The sequence below is a fragment of the Vespula pensylvanica genome, chromosome 2, assembly GCF_014466175.1.
Source record: "Vespula pensylvanica isolate Volc-1 chromosome 2, ASM1446617v1, whole genome shotgun sequence".
In the NCBI taxonomy this organism is placed as follows: Eukaryota; Metazoa; Arthropoda; class Insecta; order Hymenoptera; family Vespidae; genus Vespula; species Vespula pensylvanica.
In genome coordinates, this window is record NC_057686.1 from 2,055,697 (window position 1) to 2,080,533 (window position 24,837).

The 24,837-nt window shown below is 28.4% G+C and overlaps 5 protein-coding genes and 1 long non-coding RNA gene across 18 annotated transcripts in view; 3 read left to right on the forward strand and 3 right to left on the reverse strand.

The window, feature by feature from the left end:
* Window positions 1-2,904, reverse strand: part of LOC122637862 (7SK snRNA methylphosphate capping enzyme-like) — a 6,076-nt gene extending 3,172 nt beyond the window's left edge. The window contains exons 1-4 of one of the 3 annotated variants that reach the window (XM_043830340.1): window positions 2,339-2,901; window positions 412-1,723; window positions 121-339; window positions 1-18 (exon numbers count right to left, since the gene is read on the reverse strand). The exon at window positions 1-18 is cut by the window's left edge and continues 1,038 nt beyond it. In XM_043830340.1, the coding sequence (XP_043686275.1) occupies window positions 1-18; window positions 121-339; window positions 412-1,719 (1,545 nt within the window). In that variant the 5' untranslated portion in view covers window positions 1,720-1,723; window positions 2,339-2,901. Of the gene's footprint in view, window positions 19-120; window positions 340-411; window positions 1,724-2,338 lie in introns of all 3 variants that reach the window. The other 2 variants (XM_043830339.1, XM_043830341.1) reach the window with 2 other exon arrangements.
* Window positions 2,905-3,573: 669 nt separating this feature from the next.
* On the forward strand, window positions 3,574-6,328 carry LOC122638039 (zinc finger CW-type PWWP domain protein 1-like). Of its 4 annotated transcripts, none has more exons than XM_043830656.1 (6): window positions 3,574-3,869; window positions 4,140-4,677; window positions 4,938-5,177; window positions 5,299-5,495; window positions 5,628-5,738; window positions 5,848-6,328. In XM_043830656.1, exons 1-6 carry the CDS (start codon window positions 3,654-3,656, stop codon window positions 6,199-6,201), a joined length of 1,656 nt encoding a protein of 551 aa, XP_043686591.1. In that variant the 5' UTR covers window positions 3,574-3,653; the 3' UTR covers window positions 6,202-6,328. The 4 variants fall into 4 exon arrangements, with proteins under 4 accessions (XP_043686591.1, XP_043686592.1, XP_043686593.1 ...); XM_043830657.1 differs by having other exon boundaries at window positions 5,329-5,495; XM_043830658.1 differs by having other exon boundaries at window positions 4,938-5,069.
* A 1,066-nt stretch (window positions 6,329-7,394) lies between these two features.
* On the forward strand, window positions 7,395-14,835 carry LOC122637584 (la-related protein Larp4B). 8 transcript variants are annotated; one of them, XM_043829802.1, is made up of 12 exons: window positions 7,409-7,508; window positions 8,947-9,036; window positions 9,124-9,222; window positions 9,295-9,490; window positions 9,621-9,870; window positions 10,028-10,168; window positions 10,302-10,526; window positions 10,699-10,844; window positions 10,938-11,768; window positions 13,828-14,032; window positions 14,262-14,365; window positions 14,496-14,835. In XM_043829802.1, exons 3-11 carry the CDS (start codon window positions 9,135-9,137, stop codon window positions 14,355-14,357), a joined length of 2,178 nt encoding a protein of 725 aa, XP_043685737.1. In that variant the 5' UTR covers window positions 7,409-7,508; window positions 8,947-9,036; window positions 9,124-9,134; the 3' UTR covers window positions 14,358-14,365; window positions 14,496-14,835. The 8 variants fall into 8 exon arrangements, with proteins under 8 accessions (XP_043685738.1, XP_043685731.1, XP_043685736.1 ...); XM_043829803.1 differs by lacking the exon at window positions 8,947-9,036 and having other exon boundaries at window positions 7,395-7,508; XM_043829801.1 differs by having other exon boundaries at window positions 7,407-7,508; window positions 9,124-9,490; window positions 13,864-14,032.
* On the reverse strand, window positions 7,460-8,281 carry LOC122637585. The gene is made up of 2 exons (XR_006329268.1): window positions 8,052-8,281; window positions 7,460-7,954 (listed from the first exon to the last, which is right to left on the reverse strand). It is a non-coding gene; the product is annotated as an uncharacterized LOC122637585 (long non-coding RNA).
* A 4,568-nt stretch (window positions 14,836-19,403) lies between the features above and the next one.
* LOC122638081 (nuclear cap-binding protein subunit 2) lies at window positions 19,404-20,298 on the forward strand. Its single transcript, XM_043830738.1, has 3 exons — window positions 19,404-19,629; window positions 19,712-20,032; window positions 20,105-20,298. Exons 1-3 carry the CDS (start codon window positions 19,543-19,545, stop codon window positions 20,207-20,209), a joined length of 513 nt encoding a protein of 170 aa, XP_043686673.1. The 5' UTR covers window positions 19,404-19,542; the 3' UTR covers window positions 20,210-20,298.
* An 823-nt stretch (window positions 20,299-21,121) lies between these two features.
* On the reverse strand, window positions 21,122-24,556 carry LOC122627316 (ras-like GTP-binding protein RhoL). Its single transcript, XM_043808388.1, has 5 exons — window positions 24,277-24,556; window positions 22,180-22,320; window positions 21,853-21,967; window positions 21,626-21,743; window positions 21,122-21,538 (listed from the first exon to the last, which is right to left on the reverse strand). The coding sequence occupies exons 2-5, from the start codon at window positions 22,296-22,298 to the stop codon at window positions 21,336-21,338; spliced, it is 555 nt and encodes a 184-aa protein (XP_043664323.1). The 5' UTR covers window positions 22,299-22,320; window positions 24,277-24,556; the 3' UTR covers window positions 21,122-21,335.
* Window positions 24,557-24,837: the final 281 nt, after the last annotated feature.

Below are 24,837 nucleotides of genomic sequence, written 5' to 3' on the forward strand. Positions count from 1 at the left end.
ATTTTTATATATTCGTTCCTGAAACAAATGAAATAGTGATTTGCACTCTAATAAAAAAAATATAAGTATATGTACATGAAAAATCCGAAAAACTTAAACAAAAAACTGAAAGATACATACCGTGAGATTCTTTTTTCTACCATAACTACCCCATCCTTGTGGCTCCAATACTAACACACCACCTGGACATAATTGCGCATACATACGTTTGAAAGCTCGTTTTAATCCAGCATCTCCATAATTTAAATGTATCCATTTGGTAATGGATAAACAGAGAATTGTATCAAACTGAGGTTGTTCTAAGCATAAGAGGGCATCGTCTTCTAATACATAATTTCCCTGTGATCAAATGTAACAATTATCAGTATATATTCTATTTATTATTCTACTCGAATTAAAAATTTATATTACCTGTACAAAAGTAACGTTATAAGGAAAACCTCTATGATTTTTATTTTTAGTGAAACCAGGAATGTCAATGGGTCCATAATTAATTGGCATAGACATAGGAAAAAAGTTTGTATCTGAATCTCTTTGCCCTTCTCCATTGTCCTCGTTGCTTGCAGGTGACTGAACGCAGTTCACATAATGTTTAACATTCTTGCGTGCAATTTTAATAAGCATTCTATCAATATCGATACCTGTCACACTTCGTGCCATTAAATCTCTCGCAACTGATAAAGTAATATGTCCAATATTGCAGCCTATGTCAAGAATGTCTTTTCCCAAAAATAAGTGTTTACGCTGAGCAAATACAGTCAATCTTGTATCCACAACATGATGTGGATTGCGGTATCCATAATATTTGTTGTAATTTCCATACTGATAACGGGCATCCTTTTCTTTAAAATTTGGTAAGGGTTGCTGTTTTTTCTTTTTATCTTGGCTTGGACGATGTTGTGGTCTAGGCTTCCATGCACCAGGTTGAGGAATAACTGGACTCACTATTTTATCTTTCACATCTAGCTTTCTTAATCGTTTATCTTTAAGATCTTCCAGTCCCTTTAGACGTAATTTAACTTTATCCTTGTGTGGACTTTCCAATTTACATTCTTTAATTTGGTTTTCTGGTGGAGAATCAGAAGCAATATCTTCTGACAAAGACGTAACTCTTTCTGAAGCACTACTGCCATTTGACTCTACAGAATTTATAATATCGTTATCTTTCATCTCTATTTCTTGCACTTCCTTTGCATCATCTTTCCCAGAGCCCGAAGAAGCACGTTTTCGCTTTTTATTTCGTCGTTTGGAGCCTTTTTTTGTTGGAGAAATAAGTTGTTTTTCATATTCCTCATTATCGTTACAATTGCTTAAATTAAGAGGATCACAAATATTTGGTGGAATTATAACTTCAATTGCTTCTTTTTTGTGCTTAGGCGTTGGTAAAGGACTGGATTTTGGAGTAACTGCATTCATAGCTCTATTTACTTCTTCATCTTGCATACTATTTAAATTTAATGGATCACATATATTACCACCCAAGAGAAATTTAGTTGGTGGTATGATAATACCCTCCTTCTTCCTACGTTTGTACGGTGGAAAAAATTTAGTATTATTGGTAAAACTTTGTAACCGCTTCCGTCCAAATTTAAAATGGCGACTATCTTCATGCTTGTGTTTTTTATGTGAAGAAGTGAAGACTTTTCGAGATTTTTCATTATCTTTCTTGTTAATCTGACTGGTCTTTGTTGGTCGATCGTCTTGAGTAGTAGCAGACATTATTCTAATAAAAAACAAGAATTAATAATAAAATATCAATTGGAACGATAGAAGGCATTAATTAAAAAATGCAATAAAAATAATGTTACTTAATATAATTAAAATATAATAAAGTTACAAAAAATTAAAAAAATTTAAGATTCATGTTCCAACGTCTTATTCACAAGATAGTATAAAAAAGAATCATATCACTGATACTTCTAATAAAAAAAATAATTTTAAAAAGTAAAAAAATGAAAATTATTTATATATATCCATAACACATCTAATTCTGAGATATAAAAAATAAATATATATGTACTATTTATTTTATACACTATTCATAAAGATTTCCTATAAAAAAAAATGTGAAATAAATAATAGGTAAAGCTTTCCCATTAATTATTTTACATAACGTAATAATATAAAAAATTTCACTATTTTTCAATCAACATATAATAATTTATAGGTTGAACATGTAATAACGAAATATTCGTAGTATCTACGTAAAATTTATCATTCCCGCGATCGCGCATGCGCAGAACGAATTCGTGCGCACTGTAAACGGAATGATCACTAATACCCGAAGTTTTCGTTCGGCATTTCGCCGCTTTATAACCGTATCACGTTAATAACTTACCTTTTAATAGTTTTTAATCGTTATCAGTTAATTCCAGACGCAATGTCTCCCAGAATCAAACATAAAAATGTTGACTAATCGATAATACACAAGAGGAACACAGGAAAGTACACTCGACTCAGAACTCTTGCTCTGCACCCATTGACGGTAGAAAATAGCTGCTTCGCTCGCTCCGCTCAAACTCCATTTTCTATGTGGATAGCTGACGCGAGCCGAAGTCACCTTCGGTTACCTTCGGCAACCGAGCCGAATTCAATCATAAAAAAGAGCGATCGCGTCACTAACAAAATAGTCACTCTATGATAGTAGAAACAATTTGATTTTATAAACGATTATTATTATTAAATATATAATATATTTTATCGATGCAGAAGGAACACTCACGTATATACGTATATGCGTTTGTATTTGCAATTGTATTTATAAAATACAAGTTAACATCAAAAACCGTTAATACAACATTTCTTGTTCACGATGTATATATGTAGTTTATAAAGCAGATTTAAAATAAAAACTTTCAAATTAAAATATTGACTATTTCAGCGTAAATATTTTTATTTCAATCGTATAAAACTCTCTCTTTTTTTTTTTTTTTTTTTTTTAATCAAACAATTACATCATATGAAAATTAATTAGGTTCGTACACGGTGTAAATGATGAATAAATAGAAAGAGAAAAAAACATAAAAAAAAAAACAAATAAAAAATTATACATTATGCGATCAGCTAACATTTATCAATAATACAAATTACCTGATCAAGTTAATCAAAAGAGTCGTCGTGTTGGTTTAATTTATTAAATCGTTTATACATTTACCAATACATATAAAAATACGTATATCAGGAGTTTTGATTTCAATTATCTCATCGAAGAGGCAATAAATTTTTTTATCGTTACTCTCTCTCTCTCTCTCTCTCTCTCTCTCTCTCTCTCTTACCTCTTTTATTATGGTATTAATATTATGATTAAACTCGATCAAATTTCATCATTAATAGTCCATTTCTATTGGCTAACATCGTCCTCGTTAGTTACCGTGTGCAATCTCGTGCGAACCCCGTATTAAATGTGGCGGGTTTCTCGACATTAAATTATTGACTTTCCATAAAAACGTTATTATAGTATTTAAAATATCTTAATTATTAGTATATTCTATTATTGTAGTAATTAAAATATTTAAAATATTTAAAATATTTAAAATATTATTGTAATATTTAAAATATCTGAGACTCAAATTATTAAAATTTGCAAAAGATTGTCAATTTAAAAAAATCGCTTTAATTGAATATTTTTCAATTTATATATCTGAAATATATATATGATGAATTTCTCTAAAAGTTCTCTATTTAATCTTAATTCTATTGAAGAAATAGAACAGAGTATGAAAAATTTCAATATAAATAGTAAAAAAAATCTTTTTCATTATTATGACGTAACAACTTCTCAAACTTTTGACAATGAAAACCCTTTTGAACAATGTCCCTATGTCTGTACAAGATCATATGTTTCTTCAACCGAAACGGATTTATCGAAGGTATTTCTCTTTCTCGTTCTCTTTATCAAATATATATAAAAGTAAGTTATTACATAAACAATATTTTAATTATACACTTTATATATAAAATATTAAATTATGTAAGTAATTTCTATTTTTAATATTCTTCTTATTCTAATAAGAAGGAAATTTCTTTTTTCACAAATAGGCTTTTCTTATATAAATATCATATTTAATGATGATTGAATCATTTATTAAAAAACACTTAATACATAGAATGAGACAACAGATATTATCTTTGCTTTACAGCACAATCAAGAAAATTATATTGTTCGAGCAGACAATACTATTGAAATTAGTAAACAGACACCAATAGTAAAAAGACCTTTATTGATACCTACAACGCCAATAAAGAAAACGAAACAATGGAACAGAAACGAGTTAAAGCCAAAAAAGTTAACGTATCAAGATGAAAGATTCTATGAGATCAATGATAGGGATAGTGGTGTTGTTCTTGAATCTGAAAATTATCTGAATAATACTGAATATTCTGAGATATGTAATACTATAAAATACAATATATTTCAACAAGAGAATAAAAAAACAGAAAAAATACCTAATATAAAGGGAGTAACACAAAATTCCAACATATTAGTAGAACCAAGAATTACTAGATCGATAACAAAAAAGTTACAATTGTATAAAAATAATGAAAATAATATACAAGAAATACAGGAAATAATAGAAACACCCAGAAATACAAAAAATAATACAACGACAAAAGCTACATGTAGTAAAAAGTCAACTAATTATAGTAAAAAGAATCAAAACTTTTGTGAGAGAAAAGGTATTAATAATAGAAATGAGTTTACTCATTTACGTATATAATGAGACATATCAATGCTTCTAAAAAAAATATATTTATCTATTTATTATCTTAACTTCACATAGAAAAGTTAATATATTGTAAATATTTGTATTCCATTGCACAATATAATCGTATTTAATGAAAGAAAATTTAAATGTTTCACTTATTTTATTTAGTGCATAGTGTGATCGTTGATAATTGAATTTGTTAATTTTAAAAGAGAAACTTTATTATTTTAGAACGTAAGATAAATAATTTGGATAGATATATTATAAATGAGAACGATCACAATATGCCAATGTTGTCTCAATACAATGGTAATGGAACATGGCAGGATAAATTACAATGGTTACAACCACGTCGAGATATAGGTATGTGGATACAATGTTGTCGAAAAGAATGTAAAAAATGGAGGTATACCATAGACTATCATGATCCAGTAGATGTACCTATTATATGGTATTGTGAAATGAATTCTGGTAAATAAATTTCTCAAAATAAATACATTGATGATATTATTAAATAAAAAATTATAAAATCCTTCACTTTGTTAAACAACTTATTGGCATAATTCTACAGTTAAAATATTTAATCTTATAGATATGAAAATAGCATCATGTATTATTCCGGAAGAACCTAAGCCAGAAGAAATAGAATCTGATTTAATAGAAAATAAGTATAACGCTGGAAGTATAGTATGGGCAAAAAGAAATACTTACTTATGGTGGCCTGCTATGGTGGATGATTGTCCTATTAAATTTAGATATTATGAATTGAAAAGAAACTCTATAATTCCTGTAAATATAAATATAAATAGATATCTAGATACAGTATTCCTTTTTTATGATAATAAAGTTTTTTATAAATATGCATATCTATATTTGTGCAAACTAAATATATTACATTAATTTGTTTATATGTAATTATAGGTAAAATATCATGTGATATTTTTTGATCAAAAAGAATTAATACATTCATGGGTTAAATGTAAAAGTATTAAACCCCTTATTATCAATAAGAATAATGTATTTCTTGAAAAGGTATTTACATAAAAAATTCTAATGTATATAATATATGATTAACTGTATAAAATAAATATATAATTTTATTTTTTATAATTTATAAACTTTGTATTCTTCTTTTTTACAGGTTTCTAATAATGTTAAATATGGAAATAGAATAAAAGAAAGTTATAATTTAGCTTGTAGTGCTATTCCAATGACAATTTTAGAAAGATTAAAAAATTTCAGTTTAGTGGCTCTATACAAATCTGAAAGAGTACTAAGTAATAACGTAAACAATAATATCGTTTCTGCTGATAATTACAAAAATATTGTTACAACAATTGAAACAGTATCACACAATAATATCAAAAAATCAAATACTGAGTTTATTCCAAATTTAATAGATTTAGATGAAATCATTCCAAGTTCTCAACCAAAACTAGACGCTACTATTCAATCAAAAAAAAGGAAATTCCAAAGGAAAAATCAAGCTAGTTAAATAATCTGAACATTAAAAATTAAACATTGAACATAGAAGTTATAAATCTTAGAAATAAATTTAAATTCAGTTGTTTCAATTCTGAAAAAAGAAAAAGAAAAAAACCCAAATTGTACATACGATATATGTATATTTAGTTGAATTTTTGATGATCATCGATGATATTTTTAAGCGATTACTTCTTCGTGTTCCATTTCTACTATCGTTAGAAGCAGAGCTTTCCATTTTTCTCTAACAAGATCGTTAGAAGCACAAATAATACTTTTTAGTTTTTTACGTATAATACAGTACTTGATGTTACATGAATAGCTATATAACACAGTGACTAATTACATCATAAGTTAGAAAGAAATAAATTCATGTAACGAAAAAAAAAAAAAAAAAGAAAGAAAAAAAAAGAAGAAGAAACTATCATTATTTATTTGTATTGGTCTTTAAACGATGATCATTAATTTTAATACTGGTCGATGATAAAATCTCTACTATTATATCGAAGTAATAAATAAAAATTTGATAAAAAATCAAACACGCGTAACATTCGCAAACATGGTTTGTCACGATATCTCGTGAGCTAGATACGTACTATTCTCGTAGTCGATAAAATGCTATTTGTACGTACGAACATATACATCTTGGAATATTTTTCTTTGTCTTTTTTTTTTTTTTTTTTTTTTTTTTCTTATCAAATCCTATTACATTTATGACATGCATATGTAAAATTGCACGTCATTTTATATAATATACAATCTAAGATTTTTTAAAGTTAAAACATTAAAATATGTACGTAAATTGTATAGGATCTTGTAGGTACATATATTTATTAACGAACACGATACAAAGTTAAAATGAAATATATAAACGAATATTGAATACATAATTATATAATATCGCAAAATAATAAATTTTGGAATAATTATAAAACTAGAGAAGGAAAAAAAATTAATTATTAAGTAAATTCTGAATAAAAGTAATTGAAAAAAAGTTTTGTATGAAATAGTACGAAATAAAGTCTTTGTTTTGACATCATTTTTACATTTAATTTAATTCGTATGTCGCGCCTCTATGATGAGATAGACGTGGATAGACGACGTAATATCACAAATATCATCATCCGAAATGAAAACGTCGAATCACTTTAACTTTAGCGGGGAAATTTTAGGATTTTATCGAAATAACCGATAGATATCACTTTCGTCGAACTACATACCAACGACCCATAATGCACTGAGCCACGGCATGTGCCTTTCTGTGTCAGCCATTTTGTAGTTTCCTTGAGAAATTGTGTGTTGAGTTGATTCTTCCTCTCGGTAAGAATTTTGTTAAATTGCCAATTGGCGCTAATCACATTTATCCAAATGATATAGAAGATAATAATAGGGTAGATATACGGGCTATAACGATTTTTTCATTTGTTAAAACGTGGAATAAGATTTCGTTTTTAGCACACAGAGTGTTCTGTGTGTGCTCACGGTACTTACATACCCGAGTATACGAAGCAGTAAACGAAGCTTCCTAAAGGCATTAAGTGATAAAGACACATGGAATTCAGAATTGTTTTACGATGAATAGTGATTTCGGTATCGATCTATGATATACGAAAGTGTACTACTCGAATGCTTACGATTCGTACATGCCTGCGTGCTCGTTCGCCCGGCCAGCATCTCACTCTATATTTGGCCAGTCGTCTCCAACATATTGCATATCTTGCCTTTTATAAATTTTTACTTTTTATGCCGCAACCTTTTCCGAAGAACTATATCAAAAGGATACAATGTGACGTTCGAATCTATACGCGTGACAGTAGCATAGGAACTTTCAATAAGAGTTCAGAAATTTTAGCATGTGCTTACCTCTCCTCTACCTTACATTCTCTCTCTCTCTCACTCTCTTTCTCTCACATCATTTTGCTTTGCAATTTGCAATCTTTTCGATGTCGCTTTATTCTTATTCTATCCTTGTTGTGACATTAAATTCATTAGTAGTTAGTAATCTACTTTAGGAACTAAATATTTTATTAATGGGAAAATTTTCGAAGTTGACATTTTCTTATGCTTTCTGTCTCTGTCCCTCTTTCACCATCTCTCTCTCTCTCTCTCCTCCCTCTCTCTCTGTCTCTCTCTCTCTCTCTCTCTCTCTTTATCTCTCTCTCTCTCTCTCTCTCTCTCTCTTCCCCTCCTCTCTTCCCCACTCCCCCTTTTCCTCGTTTCTCTCTACTATCTGGTCAGTGGAAGTACAATGTATGATGCAGCAGATGTTTAAGCAATTTGTTTTAAACTCATTTCTATATTAGTGACAATTGTGTGTTATTAATCATAGAATTTTTTTAAATATTTAAATGAGTTATTTTTTTTCTTCAACATTAACAATGTACTAGCTTTTTGCAATATTTCAATTCTTTTTTAATATATGATGGTAGTGGCAATAATATTTAAGAGCTATAATAAGAAGTAATATAATACCTTAATTTAAAAAAGTAATTATATTGCAAAAATATTTTATATAATCTTGTTTTATATAAATGTTTTATATATCTCCACATGTAAGTTCACTTTTAAGGTTATTTAAATACATACACACCCAAAGTTTAATTTCTATTGGAATTTGTAATTAGAAATCTTTTCTTTGTTGATGATGTAATTATTACTTCTTTTTATTCTTCTTTTATATAATTTTTTTTCAACAAAGTATATACTTCGTTATCTTTTCGCATATAAATTATGAGATATTTGAAATCTTTTGTCACAGTTTCCTTTATCGAGTAAAATTTTTACTGCAGACATATTAAGTAACCATTCGACCGCATTAAATAGATAAAAAAAAAAGTATATATATAATGTAAGTATTAAACAATTAATTTCAGTAGAATGTCATATAATTTTATTAATTTATCTCTAGTACTAAATTTTATTCTATTCTGTTTAGGGTACGTGTACATGAATGGGGACATTGGGAAGCTCCCACCAGGGGCGGTTTATCCGACCACCCCTGAAACTTTGGGTCCAGTTACGGTTGCGATTGAAAGTAATGCATCTAATATAGAATACAGCATCATGAATGGAGCACAAAGTGGAAATGAATTAACCCTTGATGCAGGTGTTAATCTATTGGAGTCTTCGTCGCAACATGCCGTAGGTATTGCAGGTGCAGTAGGATATAATCGTGTAGATGTTGCTACATTAGGTGATGTGTCAACTCCTCCCACCACGATGGCAGATCTGTCTGCTTCTGGCATACCTCTGGATCAACTCAAACAGATGCTCTCTTCACAGCTTGAATATTATTTTTCCAGGTATTGTGATCACATTTGTTTTGTAATATTAATATTTTCAATTGATAATAATAATAAATCATGTATCAATATGAATCATTTGTTACTCGTATTAAATGATTTAATATATTGTGGTAATGAATTATTATAGAGAGAATTTAGCCAATGATACATATTTATTATCGCAAATGGATAATGATCAATATGTACCCATATGGACAGTAGCTAATTTCAATCAAGTGAAGAAGTTAACAAAAGATATAAAGCTTATAACAGAAGTGTTAAGAGAGTCTCCAAATGTCCAAGTGGATGAAGAAGGTCAAAAAGTAAGACCTAATCATAAACGGTGTATTGTCATTCTGCGTGAAATACCTGATAGTACACCATTGGAAGAAGTTAAGGTTAGTCATATCTAATGTTAAATTATCTCAATAATTTTGGATATTAATCTATATTTCTATTGATCTATCATTTCTTATCAATTATTAAACATATCAAATCTTTAGAAAATTAGATTTAATATTAATTAATTAGATTTTCTGTAAACTGCAATTCTAGAATTTATTCTCTGGTGAAGGATGTCCAAGGTTTATTTCTTGCGAGTTTGCTCATAATAGCTCTTGGTATGTAACATTTGAATCTGATGAGGATGCTCAAAAGGCCTATAGGTTTTTACGTGAAGAAGTTCGAGAATTTCAGGTAAATTTTTATTATTTTCCCTCTCTCTCTCATTTATCTTTTTTCCCCCTAAATATTTGGACAAGAGAAATTTTGTTTGTGCAGTGTAATAAAGTAGGTAAAAATTTAACTATCATACGCATTTTTTAATCAGGGAAAGCCAATAATGGCTCGAATCAAAGCTAAACCAATGAATAGGTTACCAATACCTGTTGTTGCTGGAGTAGGTGGCATCAAAAATGGGTATAGAACTCCACCACCACCGCCCGTTTATGATCCGAGTAATTATACGGCTGGACAACAACGCTTCCTATATACAAACGGTACCACTATGCCACAAACTACTATGCCACCTTATGCTAATCAGGTTCATGTTTATGTGAGTATAAATAACTTGTATCGTATAAAGAAGTATAAATAAACGTATGTGTACGCACATACACACATTTCAATATTTATATTTATATATATGTCAAACTTCATAAGCTACCTTAATAAATGTATATATATTTTCTTTTCTTTTCTTTTCTTGTTTTTTTGTTTTTATTTAGCATCAACCTTTTTATCCTGCTGGAATGATGCCTTGGGGGCCAGCAAGTCCTGCTTATTTCGATATGTCCAGTGTTTTCACAATGAATCGAATTACCCCTCATAGTACATTTAAACCTCATAATACAAGATACAATCCAAGACACAGGTAGGAAACTACAAATAAATATTTTATAATAAATATATCAATCTATTTGTGAATAGATATTCATAGATACGTATTTATATGTTTAACATATAGAAATAAACAAAGAAATGGTTCTGAAAGAGGTTGTCCAATGGATAGTGGAGGTGGGATGGTACCTATAGGTCGTACATCACATCCTCCAATAAGTGGGGGACCAGTATCTTTGGCAACGCCATCTCCTACTTTTACATCCAATTTACCTACAATAAAACCTACTTCTGTTTCCTGTCAGAGCGGCACAAAGTTCCATTCCTCTCATGCAGGTCTGTCTACTGCGGAAATGCAATATAACAGTAACCACTCAACAAAAGGGCCACAAGAAAACGATGTACAGACGTTGGAATCTGGAGGACAATATCCACGTCATCGTATACATCGCCGGACCAAAGATCAAGATACTATTTCCAAGGCTAACAATAATGCTCTACCATCGATCAGGGAGTCCACTGTTAGCAGTAATAACAACACACAATACAATCGAGGGGTACAATTTGACTTGGAAGCTTCTGCTTTTCCCCCTCTTCCTGGCCTAGACGCCGACCTTACGAAAACCCATAATACATCTATAGAAACTGTTAATAACGACAGTTCACAGTCACAAAATAGACTGTCAGATGTGGTAAAGGGAACAGCAAAACTAAAAAATATAAAGGAGAAAGATTCCGCGACTAATTATCAACAGTTGGCAAATAGCAGTAGGTCGGCAAGTCCTGGATCGAGCGCTGGTGGACATACTGGTTTATTAGAGGCTACCACTGGTTCTGGAGGTGCAAATACACCTGCTGTACCCACAGTCTCAATCTCCAATCCTTCTGCTAGCAACACTGACTCCACAGACATCGCCCTCAGCACCATCACCCTCACTCCTCCGTCGTCTCCCGATAAGTGAGTGTGCTTTATTTTTATATATATGTATATGTACGCACTATACGTATATGTTCTATATATGCATACATATATATGCGTGTATATAGATACATAAATACAAATATATGTATATATATACACATGCATATAACACGCGGTCATATTCGTGTTTACGCGTTAACACGGACGCTTTATTTGATCTTTTTTCTTAATAAAGAAAATTATCATTCAATCACTGTGTGCAACTATAAATTGTTGCCACTGATCGAGTCATCTTATGGATTTCGTATGTGTGCACTCATGCGTGTATAGGCGCGATCTTAGCACGCACGTAACGTGCAATCAGTGGGTGGCTGTAGTAACGATATACGTCGCATGCGCATTCACACGTGACACACACATACACACTCACAAAGCAGGCGGGCGCGCGCGAACGCGCGCGCATGAATAAGCGATACGAAATTGAAGTGTGCAAAACTGTGCTTATATGTTGGTTGCTTTAGTGTTTTCTGTTATATGGATGTAGTTATTATCCTCATTCTTGTTTTTTATATTACATTGGTAATCAAGACACATTTCATTGTTTCAACGTTATATTATATAACGCATAATCTTACTGCTTGTATGTAGGAATTTACATTACAAATTACTTTCTTACTATAAGGTTCCTGAAATTTTAAGATTGCAACATTATATATTATATATTATATATTATATATTATATATTATATATTAAATACATTTAAATATATATTACAATATCTTAAACAAAACATATTAAGACTCAGGTGAACCATTCTTAAATTAATTTCTATTTCTTTTTAATGTATTGTGGTGGGTTAATTTCTATAACAGTATTCAATAGTTCCACTGTGCCATTCCTTTTATTAAAAGATACATTTCTATAGTGACTTTGTTTAAAGGAGTTTGCACAAATTTTATTAATGTTTCATGGGAGCTGCATTATATTTGTTTGGTTTCTCTCTCCCTCTCTCTCTCTTTTTTTTTTTTTTTTTTTTTTTTTAATAATAAAATAATTGCATGGCAATCAAACATATAATGCATATAATCAACACATTTTTCTGGAGATCAGTAAAATACAGTGTTGTTGTAAAATTGTTCTTAAATATGATCAGAAATTAGTATCGTTTGTAAATCTCTGTAAAAATTATTAAATTTTTATATAATGAGCATATATTTTTTGTAAAAGTGTGTGAAGTACTTAAAAGATATTAAATAAAAGGCGCATACAATTTGCATGAAATAACTATTGATTACAATTTAGTAAGGCAATTTTATTAATTTTTCTTTTTTATCTTTCAAACTTACTCAGTTTAATTTATTATAAATTCACACATTTCAAATGTTTCTATATATTTTTAATTCTTTTATTTACTTTAACAAACAAGCAGAAAGTCAATTATGTCCTAGCTGTGCTATTTTTTTCTTTTATTTGCTATTACCACCACAATTTACTATCAACATCACCACTGTCACTGTCATTATCACTGTCACTACTGTCACTGTCACTGCCGCTGGGGCCGGTATTAATATTATTATTACTATTATTATTATTTTTAATTTTATTATTATTATTTGACAATGATGATAATGATGATGTTGATAATTATATGAATAATAATAATAATAATGACAATGTGAAAGGAATATTATCGTTATTATTAATTATTCACACTAGTGCTGGTCCTAGTGCAAATGTTTAATATTAATATTATTAGCATCATTATATTGTTGTTAATTATTCAGCTACAAGTTAATTCTAGAAGCATTTTAATTTGCGATCATAGTTTTTAATATAATAATATGTTTTTTACATACATGAATATGAAAAAAATATATAACTATAGGATTTCATTGTCAGTGAAGGTAAATAAATGTACGTATATTGGTTCGCTAACAATGTGTTGCAAATTTTGCACAGACCTGTTCCCTTTTATAAATACTATATACTAATAATACTTTTGTGCATGATTTTTTATTTTGTGTGCAATGTTTTCTTCCTTTGTATTTATTGTAATAATATCTATGTATATATATTGTACTTATGCATGCTCAGGTATAGTTCTTTCTTACTGAAATGCACCGCTGACAGATCTATAAAGACTGATGACTTGAACATGATGAATGGTGTGGATGAGGCCATAACTACAAATACAAATGCAGCAGAAGAGTCTGATCCAGTGACCAGGTGCGCTTGTAACATCCCTACTGCCTCACAGAATTCCCAGTTACATACTGGAGTTACATCTGCCTTTCCTTTAGTGAGTATGTTTTTGTATGTTAAGTGGTATTCTTCTCATTATCCATAAATTTGCTTTTACCATTATTATTTCCAATCTTAAAAGCCATACTCTCTTTATATGCATCTAAATGAAATTTCTATATATAAATGGTAATAATTTAAAATGTCTGGTTTTTATAAAAAATATTTTATATATATAAACAGCAAAATGTAAATTTTTAATTTCATTATCGCATTTTTTATCTTAGGATGTTACAAAGCCAAGCTATGCTCAAGTAGCACAACATTGTCGTGACTTACCTTGTACAAAACATAAAACAGATGAAAAAGATGGAAACATCTAAACTATTAAGTGAGTAATATTTTTTATATTTTTGTTATTATTTTTTTACTTTGTAGATATTTTTTTATTTTAGATTTAACACAATATGTATATAGTGCATGAAAAAGTTAAAAACAACATAACATTAGTATATTTACAGATACTGCTACAATGAATTTCAATATTTAGCTATATTACCATTAATTTGGGTTGAATGGATTGAATGCGCTACTGCTTTCATCCTAAAGTGGATGTGGTGGAAACGAAGAAAACTTTTTACATTGTACAGTGACTTTGCCTACAATGAATGTGTATTGATTAACTATGGATCATAAACAAATTATTTCGAGAGACAGCGATTGCCCTACATTTAAGAGTTACGTTTACTGGCAGAACAACATGTTGCATAGAAGAATATTGTTATTGTTTTGGTTCTGTAATTTTGGAGGTACATATTTGTTAGCTTGTAAAAATATTAAGCTAATGTATTAATCTTTTAATTCCTTTCTCTCCTAACTTTTGCCCCCTCCCCTTCCCCGAATTGCCTACACACTTCACAATACAGGGCCGTAACTGGGAAATATTGTCTTAGTGCCAAAAAACTTGCTATGCATATTTTTTAATAGATACTGACCTTTTTCTTTTTTTTTTTTTCTTCTCTCTCTCTCTCTCTCTCTCTCTCTCTCTCTCTCTTTCTATTTCTCTCTCTCTCTCTTTCTCTCAATTAGCAACCATATCATCTTGGCAAAAATATAATGTTTTTCATATAACGCAAGCAACAGACTGAACCTTTGATATAGGTTTCTTAATCTTAGTTAATTGTATGTGTACATAATTGAGCGAAATATATTTTCCAGAATATTGATTATGTATATAAAGAGATAAACAGCCACACACAATAATAGACAACGTTTCAGTTCGCATTCTTTTTACTGAAATCTACTTCATTCATCTGTTTGTATAGTTACTCTGCTTTTAGCTAATATTTGCTTATTTATCTGCAGCTACGATTAAACATGTAAATATTTAATATATGAAGAACAAGAAAAAAAATAAAAATAAAAACATTATCAAAGAATAAGTACTCTAGAATTTCAGAAAGAATTATCGATTAAATAAATTATTAAACAAGGTATATATAAAGTAAAAAAAATAAAAAAATAAAAAAATAAAAAATTTAATTGTATTACGTAGCATCTTGCATAGAAAAACTCTGGAGTGCTTTTGGAAGTTTAGCTAAAATTAATAATTTTGTTTAATAATAAATCAAATTTATAACATGGGCAAATATATATAATGTGTATGTGTGGGAGCACTTGTTTTGATATTGCTAGATGTAAATAAAATTAAACTTGCAGTCGTTAATACTTGCAGTATTTTGAGTTAGATTATAATATAAGCTATTTAGATAACATTGTTTGAGAGAACCATCCACATTAGAATGAAGATTGTATACGTTGGTGTGTTATATTTTCCATTTCAGAAGTTCGTTTTCATTTCAAGATTAGCGAGAGAGTAATGTTTTCACACTTTCTGTGAATATTTATATGTAATGGTACAAAATTATTAAATAAAAAAATCTCTAAAACATTAAGGGAGTAGAAATTTATAAGATAAAATCAAAAGTTTTTCTCTGCTGAGACATGTATTTGACACAATATATATTTACGTTAAAATATAAATTATAAAACAAATTTTGAAAATATAACATTCCATGGTGTTCCAAATACTTTCTAGTCTTTACTAGAGAAGCTTTAAGTGATTTATTCCAATTATAATCAGACACAGATTAATCTGAAGTTAATCGTTATCAATATTCTGGAATATATTATTCTGTTTCTATTGATCAAAAGAAACAACTGTTATAAAATATTGGAATACCTGATTACGGCACTGACTTTCCTTTTTGATGACACTGTTACAAGAGATAACATACCATTTAGAATTATGCTTATAAGCAAGTAATATAAGAAATGTCAGAAAAATATGGTCTTTGAGCACACATTTAAGTGCCTCAAGTGTTGTGTATATTACAGGAGCTTGGCTTTAGATGTTATATGATTATATGTACCTATACATTATATAGTAAAGAGCGCATATGATATATTTGTTACTGATATGCGTACAGAAATTGAAGTAACGGATGCTGAAACAAAAAACCAATCTCCTAAATAATGAAGAATTATCAATGAGAATGAAACTATATCTTAAGTTTACAATGCTGCCTTTTTTTTATATTTTAAATGATTAGGTACAATATTTAATATACAAAAACAAAAAACATTAATTGCCTGCGCTATAAAGTAAATTAATATAAGAATTATATCTGAGTTTGTATGTTGGTGCTTTAAAAAATTTTTGCTTTAGACAGAGAGCTCCATAACTTAACAACAATTGTATTCAAATGAAACACATTTGTAAGTAGCTCTATAGTCATTCGGGTTCTAAAACAACAACAATTGCAATAAATATTGGTGGTGTACGCGTATAGGTATTATATAAACCTTGTCATTGATGAATCCATAAACGCTTATTATTACTAAAAACTGCGATAAGTTGAAAGAGAGTACTTCGACCGTGATTTCTCTCTCTCTCTTTCTCTCTCTCTCTCTTTCTCTCTCTCTCTCTCTCTCTGTTTCTCTCTCTCTCTCTCTCTCTCTCTCTCTCTCTTTCTCTCTCTCTCTCTCTCTCTTGAGATTAATTGATGTATAATTTGTGAACTGCACTATTCAGTTAAAAAAGCATCTACTTCGATAAAGTATGTTAAATAAATGTTTGGAATATTATCTGTAATATTTAATAAGGCAAAATATAAACATAAAAATATGATGAATTATTTCGTATTATCTACAGAGAAAAAAAAATAAATTGTTACTTTTACTTTAAAAAAAACTTTGCGGCTGTTTTCATTATATCTATGTAGTATTACACATATAGTTGATAAGCAAAGTGCAAAAATGAGATACAAGTTTATTTTCATGGAATTAAATATACAAGTGAAAAGAAGTCATTTTTTTTTATAAACAGCTTAGAAATGGCTTTTTCGATATATATATATATATATATATATATATATATATATAGATAAATAGATAGATAGATAGATAGATAGATAGATAGATAGATAGATATACAATCACACACATATATATATCGATATATCGATAATACGATATATATATATACACACACAACACACAATTATAAGGGGGTAAGCTTTCATAAATTTATCAATCACAAGGTTTACTAATATATATATGGAAAATATAAAGAAAAAAAATATATGATGAGCATTAATCGCATTTCTTAATATTTCTGAAATTTTAGAAAATTTGAATAACGTGGAGGTACCTTATCTTTTACTTTATGTATTATTCTAAAAACAATGTATATGGTGAATTATATGTATGCATTGAATCTGTTTAAATGCCTGTAAAACATGACATGTGAATATTTGGCGAGATGTTTATCGAATATATTCGTAAAGAGTGCATGGAAATAATATCAGTTGCTCTCCTCTGTTGATATATTGTATAAGCATATAAAACTAAAAGTGGGATATATCAGTGGCATAATGATACTTTGGATCTAATTGAATTATGATTGTTCCTTAAAGGAGGAATATCTGTTTATGGTGTAACAAAATTATGTCTGTGAGAAATTAATTATTCCATATAAAATAGAATGGAACAAAGGTTGGGATTTATATACAGTCAACGGTATAATAAAATCTTATAAGAATTCTATTTCATAGAAAGTGCTATATTAATCGCGTGGTACTTCAGAAAAAAAAATTTTTTGGTAAACAGTTGTGAGATCAAATTATATGTGTAAGACATATTATAACTTTGTTCTCTCTTTAAATGACCCTGTTACAGTATTGTAACTAATAATTTTTTGTTATCTTGTATATCAAAATAAACTGTGATTAGATTCAAGTCCGACAAATGAACACAACATAAATGTAACTCCATTTTATAGGCCGCAAGCCTATAGAAAGTCTGATTTTTTATCTGCAATGAAAATTTGTGTACTATAATATGATCTATGATATTTGTTTATTATTATGTAAAGTGGACAGATTTCAAAATTAAATATTAATTACTGTTATCTACTTTATTTTTACTTTCACAAATTTAATCACATTTTATTGCATTGATCTTTTTTTAATACCTTCCATATGAATACAAATAAAATTTTTAATTATATAAAATAAAAAGTCAATCTACATTTGATATGTAATAATAAAATAGGTATGTGTGTGTTTGAAAACACAAACAGCCTATTGATGGATAAATATAAAATGGAAAGAAATAATAGTTGGAATTTATTTTATATTTTTACTTCAGGTAAAAGAATTTTCATTTGTATCAATTTGATCTTTCCTGTTATTTCTATAATTAAGTAAACATTTTATTGTATAATTTTCATGTGTTTATATAGATAGCATGCATAATGTTGAGGTAATATTTTAAATAGAACAAAATAAAAATTTTCTAAATAAATGATTTTTATATAGAAATGAACAAATCATATATGTACATTATGAACATATATATTGCTTCAAAAATACATACATGCATACATATATATATATTATAAAAAAATTATTTCTTAAAAAATAATTGATAATTAAGTCGTATATAACGAATTGTAAATTAATACACTATTATAAAAGAAGACTCAAAATTACAAATAGTGTGCACATATAATTCAAATATAGGTAAGTTAAATAAATTGATGCATTTTGCTTAAAAATTCGGGTATATGGAGATCAATACAATAAAATATATCAATACAATAATATATGTTTATTTATATATATAGATAATCTTCAGATTTAAAAAATTTTTTTACAATAATGTAATATACACATACACGCATACACATGCGTACAATGTAACCTTTATTTAATATTATTAAGGTTTGTAATACTAAAAATTAATTAGTTAAACAGATCGAAAAAAATAATTTCTAGAGGCGTGAAATACTTGTATTCAAATTCGACAGCTGATATGAAGTGTTTTTTATGTTGGTACCAATTGTTGTAAATTTTCATTTTGTAATTTTGAAATGTGGCATTACTGTTTACTTCGACGCTTCTGCATTCGTTCCCAATGTGTCTGAAGAAATTTTTGAATCTTCTCTGAAGAATAACTCGTAAATGTGTTGTTTTAAAAATTTGCTACAATAATATAGTGAAGTTTATGATAAATATAATGGCCGTAGTAAAATTGAACGCATCTACTTCACCTTCGATTGAATTAAGTTCGTACAGAGATCAACATTTTAAGGTGCATATTTGAACGTTAACCTCTATGTTTGTGATATTTATCTATGTCAGTGAATTAGACAGCGAATTTAATTAAATTGTAGGGATCTAGAGCAGAGCAAGATAGACTTCTTAGAAGTTCCTCTACTTTATATGTTGGTAACCTCTCTTTTTATACTACAGAAGAACAAATATATGAATTATTTTCCAAATGTGGAGATATTAGACGTATCATTATGGGCTTAGATAAATATAAGAAAACTCCATGTGGTTTTTGTTTCGTCGAGTATTATCAAAGACCAGACGCAGAAAACTGTATGCGATATATTAATGGTACACGTCTTGACGATAGAATTATTCGAACAGATTGGGACGCAGGATTTATAGAAGGCAGACAATATGGACGTGGAAAGACAGGAGGACAAGTAATATTTTTTTTTATTGCTATATCTAATCTAATGTAATATGAATTATTATATTGATTAATTGTATTGTAGGTAAGAGACGAATATAGATCTGATTTTGATAGCGGAAGAGGAGGTTATGGTAAGATAATTCAACAAAAAGTAACACCACTCTCAGATGGCAATTTTGGACGGTGAAATAAAAATAATCGGCATTATTCTAAGCTGTATTTATCTTTGTTCACAATTAAGTCCGAAATACATATTCATGTATTTATAAATATTTATCCTTATAATTGGCTTTATCAATTTTTTTTGATTGATTACTTATTTTTTATAATATTTCAATAGATACATATAACTTTTAGTAAAAGGAGGAGAAACAAATATGCTAGTATTGATGAGATATTTGCAGCCAACAATATAATATAATATGAATTAAATTATATTAAATTTCTATGTATGTGTGAAAACATAAAGTTTATAAAAAAGAAAGGGGAGACAATGATGATAAATAATGTATCTTATTATAAATAACTGTCAACATCATTCATAATTTTTTTTATGATTTTGTTTTTTAAATATATATTAAACATTAATTTTGTAGTAAAATGTATTATCTTTTTATTCGTTTATAACTGTATATTATAAATAAATGTAAATGCAGTCACAGCTCATTTATAAGAAATAATGATTCATGTGTACTGATAAAATTACACAGATTATTATATAATTTTTTTTTTATTATATTTCTTTTGTTATATAGAAGATATATGTAGGAATATTAAAAAAAAAAAAAAATTTACAAAAACCTATATTATTAAAAAAAATGTTTATATTTTTAGTAAACTACGACGAATTTATTAAATAAATTAAAGGAGAATTTATACGAGAATAAAACAAAATTTTTGTCGAACTAACTTATATACATATCAATATACAAAGCATCTATCTCAACGCTTACACATAATGAGCGTTTAGTAGAGCTATTTTTTAATCAAGAAAAAAAAATATTTAGATCATCATAGTAGAATATTCCAAATTATAAAGGCTATTGTAACTTGAGATATAATTTCTAAAGACATAAGGACCAACAAGAAAAGAAAATGATTAAGATTAATAAAAGACCTTTCTTATTTTTGATTAGTTAATCTCAATAATAATAATTAAAAAATTTTTTCTTTACAAAATTTCCAAAAATATGTAATCGAGTATTCTACGTGGTACGCGATTGGTAGTGGTAGAATGTATATTAGTTTGCTTGTGAATCAACGGATTATAAATCTAAATATAAATATAAATACATATAATTTTTTTTCTTTTCTTAAAAAATATAACAGAGTTTCCTAGATGGCGGTTTTTTCAAAACCGCTCTAATAGCCTCTACAAAAACGTTTTCCAAGCCTTCCTGTTTTACAGCCGAGCATTCAACGTATTTCGAAGCTTTGATTTTCTTTTTCATTTTTTTACATTCCTGTGGAGTTATTATATCTAAATTGTCTTGATCTCTGAGATCGCTTTTAGTACCTAACGGTATACCGAAAAAAACGAGGTTATATGATAAAAATCGATTTTTTAAAATTCAACGAAATAAAAATGTGTGGTTAAACTTACCGACAAGAATTATCGGCACATGCGGGCAATGATGTTTTATCTCTGGATACCATTTACTCGCAACATTTTCATAAGAACTACGAGCACTGATCGAGAAACAAAGTAAAAAACAATCAGTCTGCAATGAAATATATTTTCTCATTAAGTTTCCTGTTTTAAAAATTTATCATTAATCATTATTAGAATTAATTATATTTATTAATATAATTTATTCAAGAATAACTTACATTCGGATACGACAATGGTCGAAGACGTTCGTAATCTTCTTGTCCAGCTGTATCCCAAAGCGTTATATCAAATTCTTGACTATCTAAACGAATAATATCTGCATAATTGTCGAAGCTAAACAAAAAATAGTATTAATATAATAATAAACTAATTTACAAAAAAAGAAGATATATCAAAAGGTGATATTATAATATTAATATAAGCATATTGAAAACATATCTTTTTAAATTTTCATAAACACCGCGCTTATACCGATCACTTTTCTTACGCGCCAATTTTGAAATAATCGAATAATAATAATTATATATTATTGCGTGTTTACTTACACGGTAGGCACATATTCCGTTGGAAACTTTTTCGTTGTATATGTAATAAGCATACATGTCTTCCCAACCATTCCATCTCCAACAGCAGTAATTTTTATTGGTTTATTCCGACGTGACATATTTCCGTTTGTTTTTTTTTTTCTACGATAAATTCAAAGGTAAAATCTTCACAAAAAAGAATATCATTCCTGATGTACATAGTAAATTAAATTTTATATACAAATGATTTTTGATATACGAATGATTTTCAAATATGAACGAGAGAGAGAAAAAAGAATGTTGTACATTTTTCTTCGAAATTCTTTTGTCATTATTAAAATGATAATAAAATTAAATTTTTTAATAAATAAAAAAAATCTACGCGTAAGAGAGGATATCGCCGCCATCTTTTATGCCGAAAACAGACGCATCCGGTAGAGTCTAACCAAAGAGTGTACCAAGGCTATATACTAAGCCGACTGCTTGTTTCCTGCTCGTCGTATCGCATATCAATGAACATTGAAGTTGTTAGCCTTTTCATTTCTATTATATCGCCCGCGTAACAGTTAAAAACCTAAGAGTATAAGATAAAAAAAACTCTAAGAGAAAATTTTCAAATTGAGCGCGCCTTTATCTTTTTTAATTTCTATATACGGGATGGTATATACATATACGCGCATATGTGTGCGTGCGTGTATGTTTGTGTGTACATATACATGTACTATAAAAATATATATATATGTGTATGTATAATACAAAAAGATAATAGAAACATTCTCTGTTATGATAGAAGAGAAGAAAATATCACCTCGAATCATAAGAGACGAATGCTTCGAACATAATTTCACAGTCACTATATATTAACTTTAGAAAGTATGTGTGTATATACAAACGTCGACATATATATATATATATATATATATATATAATCGACGTTGGCGTCGATGTCACATCCTCTCGGTGACAGGATAAGGTATGGTCAGAGTGCGGTCGTTATCATATTCTCGTCCTGTCTCTCCTACTACATTTCGAAACTACAAGAGAGATGACACGTCTCTCATATGTACAATATAAAATTATAAATTTGATAAAATTCAATTTCACAGAAGAAAAAAAATGAAAATTAATAAATTATATCTTTAACAAATTTTAAATAAATACGTAAAAAATCGATAAACTTGAAGAGAAGAAGAAAGTTTGCCAGAAACCCTGACAATTGTTTTTTCTCCAGTCTCTTCAGTTCGATACTTCTTATAACAAATTATTGTTTTTTTCTTTAATTTTTTAGAATTCATTTATTTTTTAATCATCTTTGAAGTTCCGAATATATTTCTTTGTAAACAATACGACACTATCTACGTGACAAAATTATTTATTATATACCAGTTATCGGTTAAGAAAAGATTAAATAAATAAAGTTGTTTTAATCGTTGAATAACTTTCTCCCAAAAAGATTTATAATAGGAATCTACGTTATTTTATATGCACATCGTAAAAGGACTTCGAAATGTATTCGACATATCGCATTAAACTTTTCAACGATTTATCTATCTCTATTCGGTTATCAAAGAAATTTTCACATAATCTGATAAAATCTCTTGATAATATATAACTGATAATATCAACGATATATATATATATATATTTGAGTTTAATAAGATTACTAAGATTACATTATATGCGAAAGATAATGAATGAAGGAATAACTATGAAAAATGAAAATCGTTATCGAAACGTAAAAAAATAACAAAAAAAAAAAAAAAATGAAATCGTGTAATAAGATATAATAATTACTTCATGTAAAACAATATAGTTTACAGGTTACACATTACAAATATGATATGGCGCCAATTTTATATTCGTTCTTTCTTAATCCAATACTAACGCGCGTTGTGTGTACTTTCAATATAATAACGCACAAAAAATTTGACATATAATTTCAAAGAATATCGAACAATACGTTAAAAGACAATGGTGATGATGATGATGATGATGATGATGATGATGATGATGATGATGATGATGGTGATGATGACGATGATGAACAATGATCGATGACGACAACGTAGAATGATAGTGATAACAATAGAAAGGCGGCGTAAAACAACGACGACGTACCTCTCCTCTTTTATCGTTTAATTTGCTCGACAAAAATATAAAATATTGTTTTATTTTTTGTTTGTTTTTCTTTTTTTTCAATTAGACAACAACAACGACGATGACGACAACTATAATCGTATGTAAAGTTATCATCGTGTATATTCGTATAATAAAAATAAATATTCAACGTTATTCAAACACTCCGAAGAGAAATAAACTTTTGAATAAAGAAAAAGAAAAAGAACAGTGATTAAAACACGTGCACATCTCGAGACGGTGTGTCGTCGACTGAAGAACGAATAAAGGATTAGGATCGGTACGCTCAATGAGGCGCTATTGACGAGCGATCTAACTTATGACGTTTTCATACTTACTGTATTATTTGTGTCCGTGTGTGTATATATACATACTGTATATAAATTCATTTTATTACAGTTTCTTAAAGTTCATTAATCTATTTATGGATTATGTATATACAATGATATAAGTTCGATATGATTCTTTAAAACTCTTCAATTTTCATATGTTTTTGATAAATAACAAAGCAAAAACAAAGTCACTTGTTTACAAGACGATAAG

Coding starts and splice junctions, on each gene's coding strand:
- LOC122638081 (XM_043830738.1), top strand. CDS start 19,543: ATGATAAATATAATGGCCGTAGTAAAATTGAACGCATCTACTTCACCT. Junction 19,630..19,711: donor ACAGAGATCAACATTTTAAG/GTGCATATTTGA, acceptor ATTAAATTGTAG/GGATCTAGAGCAGAGCAAGA. Junction 20,033..20,104: donor GTGGAAAGACAGGAGGACAA/GTAATATTTTTT, acceptor ATTGTATTGTAG/GTAAGAGACGAATATAGATC.
- LOC122627316 (XM_043808388.1), bottom strand. CDS start 22,298: ATGTCACGTCGGAATAAACCAATAAAAATTACTGCTGTTGGAGATGGA. Junction 21,744..21,852: donor GACCATTGTCGTATCCGAAT/GTAAGTTATTCT, acceptor ATTTCATTGCAG/ACTGATTGTTTTTTACTTTG. Junction 21,539..21,625: donor TGTGCCGATAATTCTTGTCG/GTAAGTTTAACC, acceptor GTATACCGTTAG/GTACTAAAAGCGATCTCAGA.
- LOC122638039 (XM_043830656.1), top strand. CDS start 3,654: ATGATGAATTTCTCTAAAAGTTCTCTATTTAATCTTAATTCTATTGAA. Junction 3,870..4,139: donor CCGAAACGGATTTATCGAAG/GTATTTCTCTTT, acceptor TTTGCTTTACAG/CACAATCAAGAAAATTATAT. Junction 5,496..5,627: donor AAAGAAACTCTATAATTCCT/GTAAATATAAAT, acceptor ATGTAATTATAG/GTAAAATATCATGTGATATT.
- LOC122637584 (XM_043829796.1), top strand. CDS start 9,135: ATGAATGGGGACATTGGGAAGCTCCCACCAGGGGCGGTTTATCCGACC. Junction 9,871..10,027: donor CACCATTGGAAGAAGTTAAG/GTTAGTCATATC, acceptor CTGCAATTCTAG/AATTTATTCTCTGGTGAAGG. Junction 10,845..10,937: donor AGATACAATCCAAGACACAG/GTAGGAAACTAC, acceptor TTTAACATATAG/AAATAAACAAAGAAATGGTT.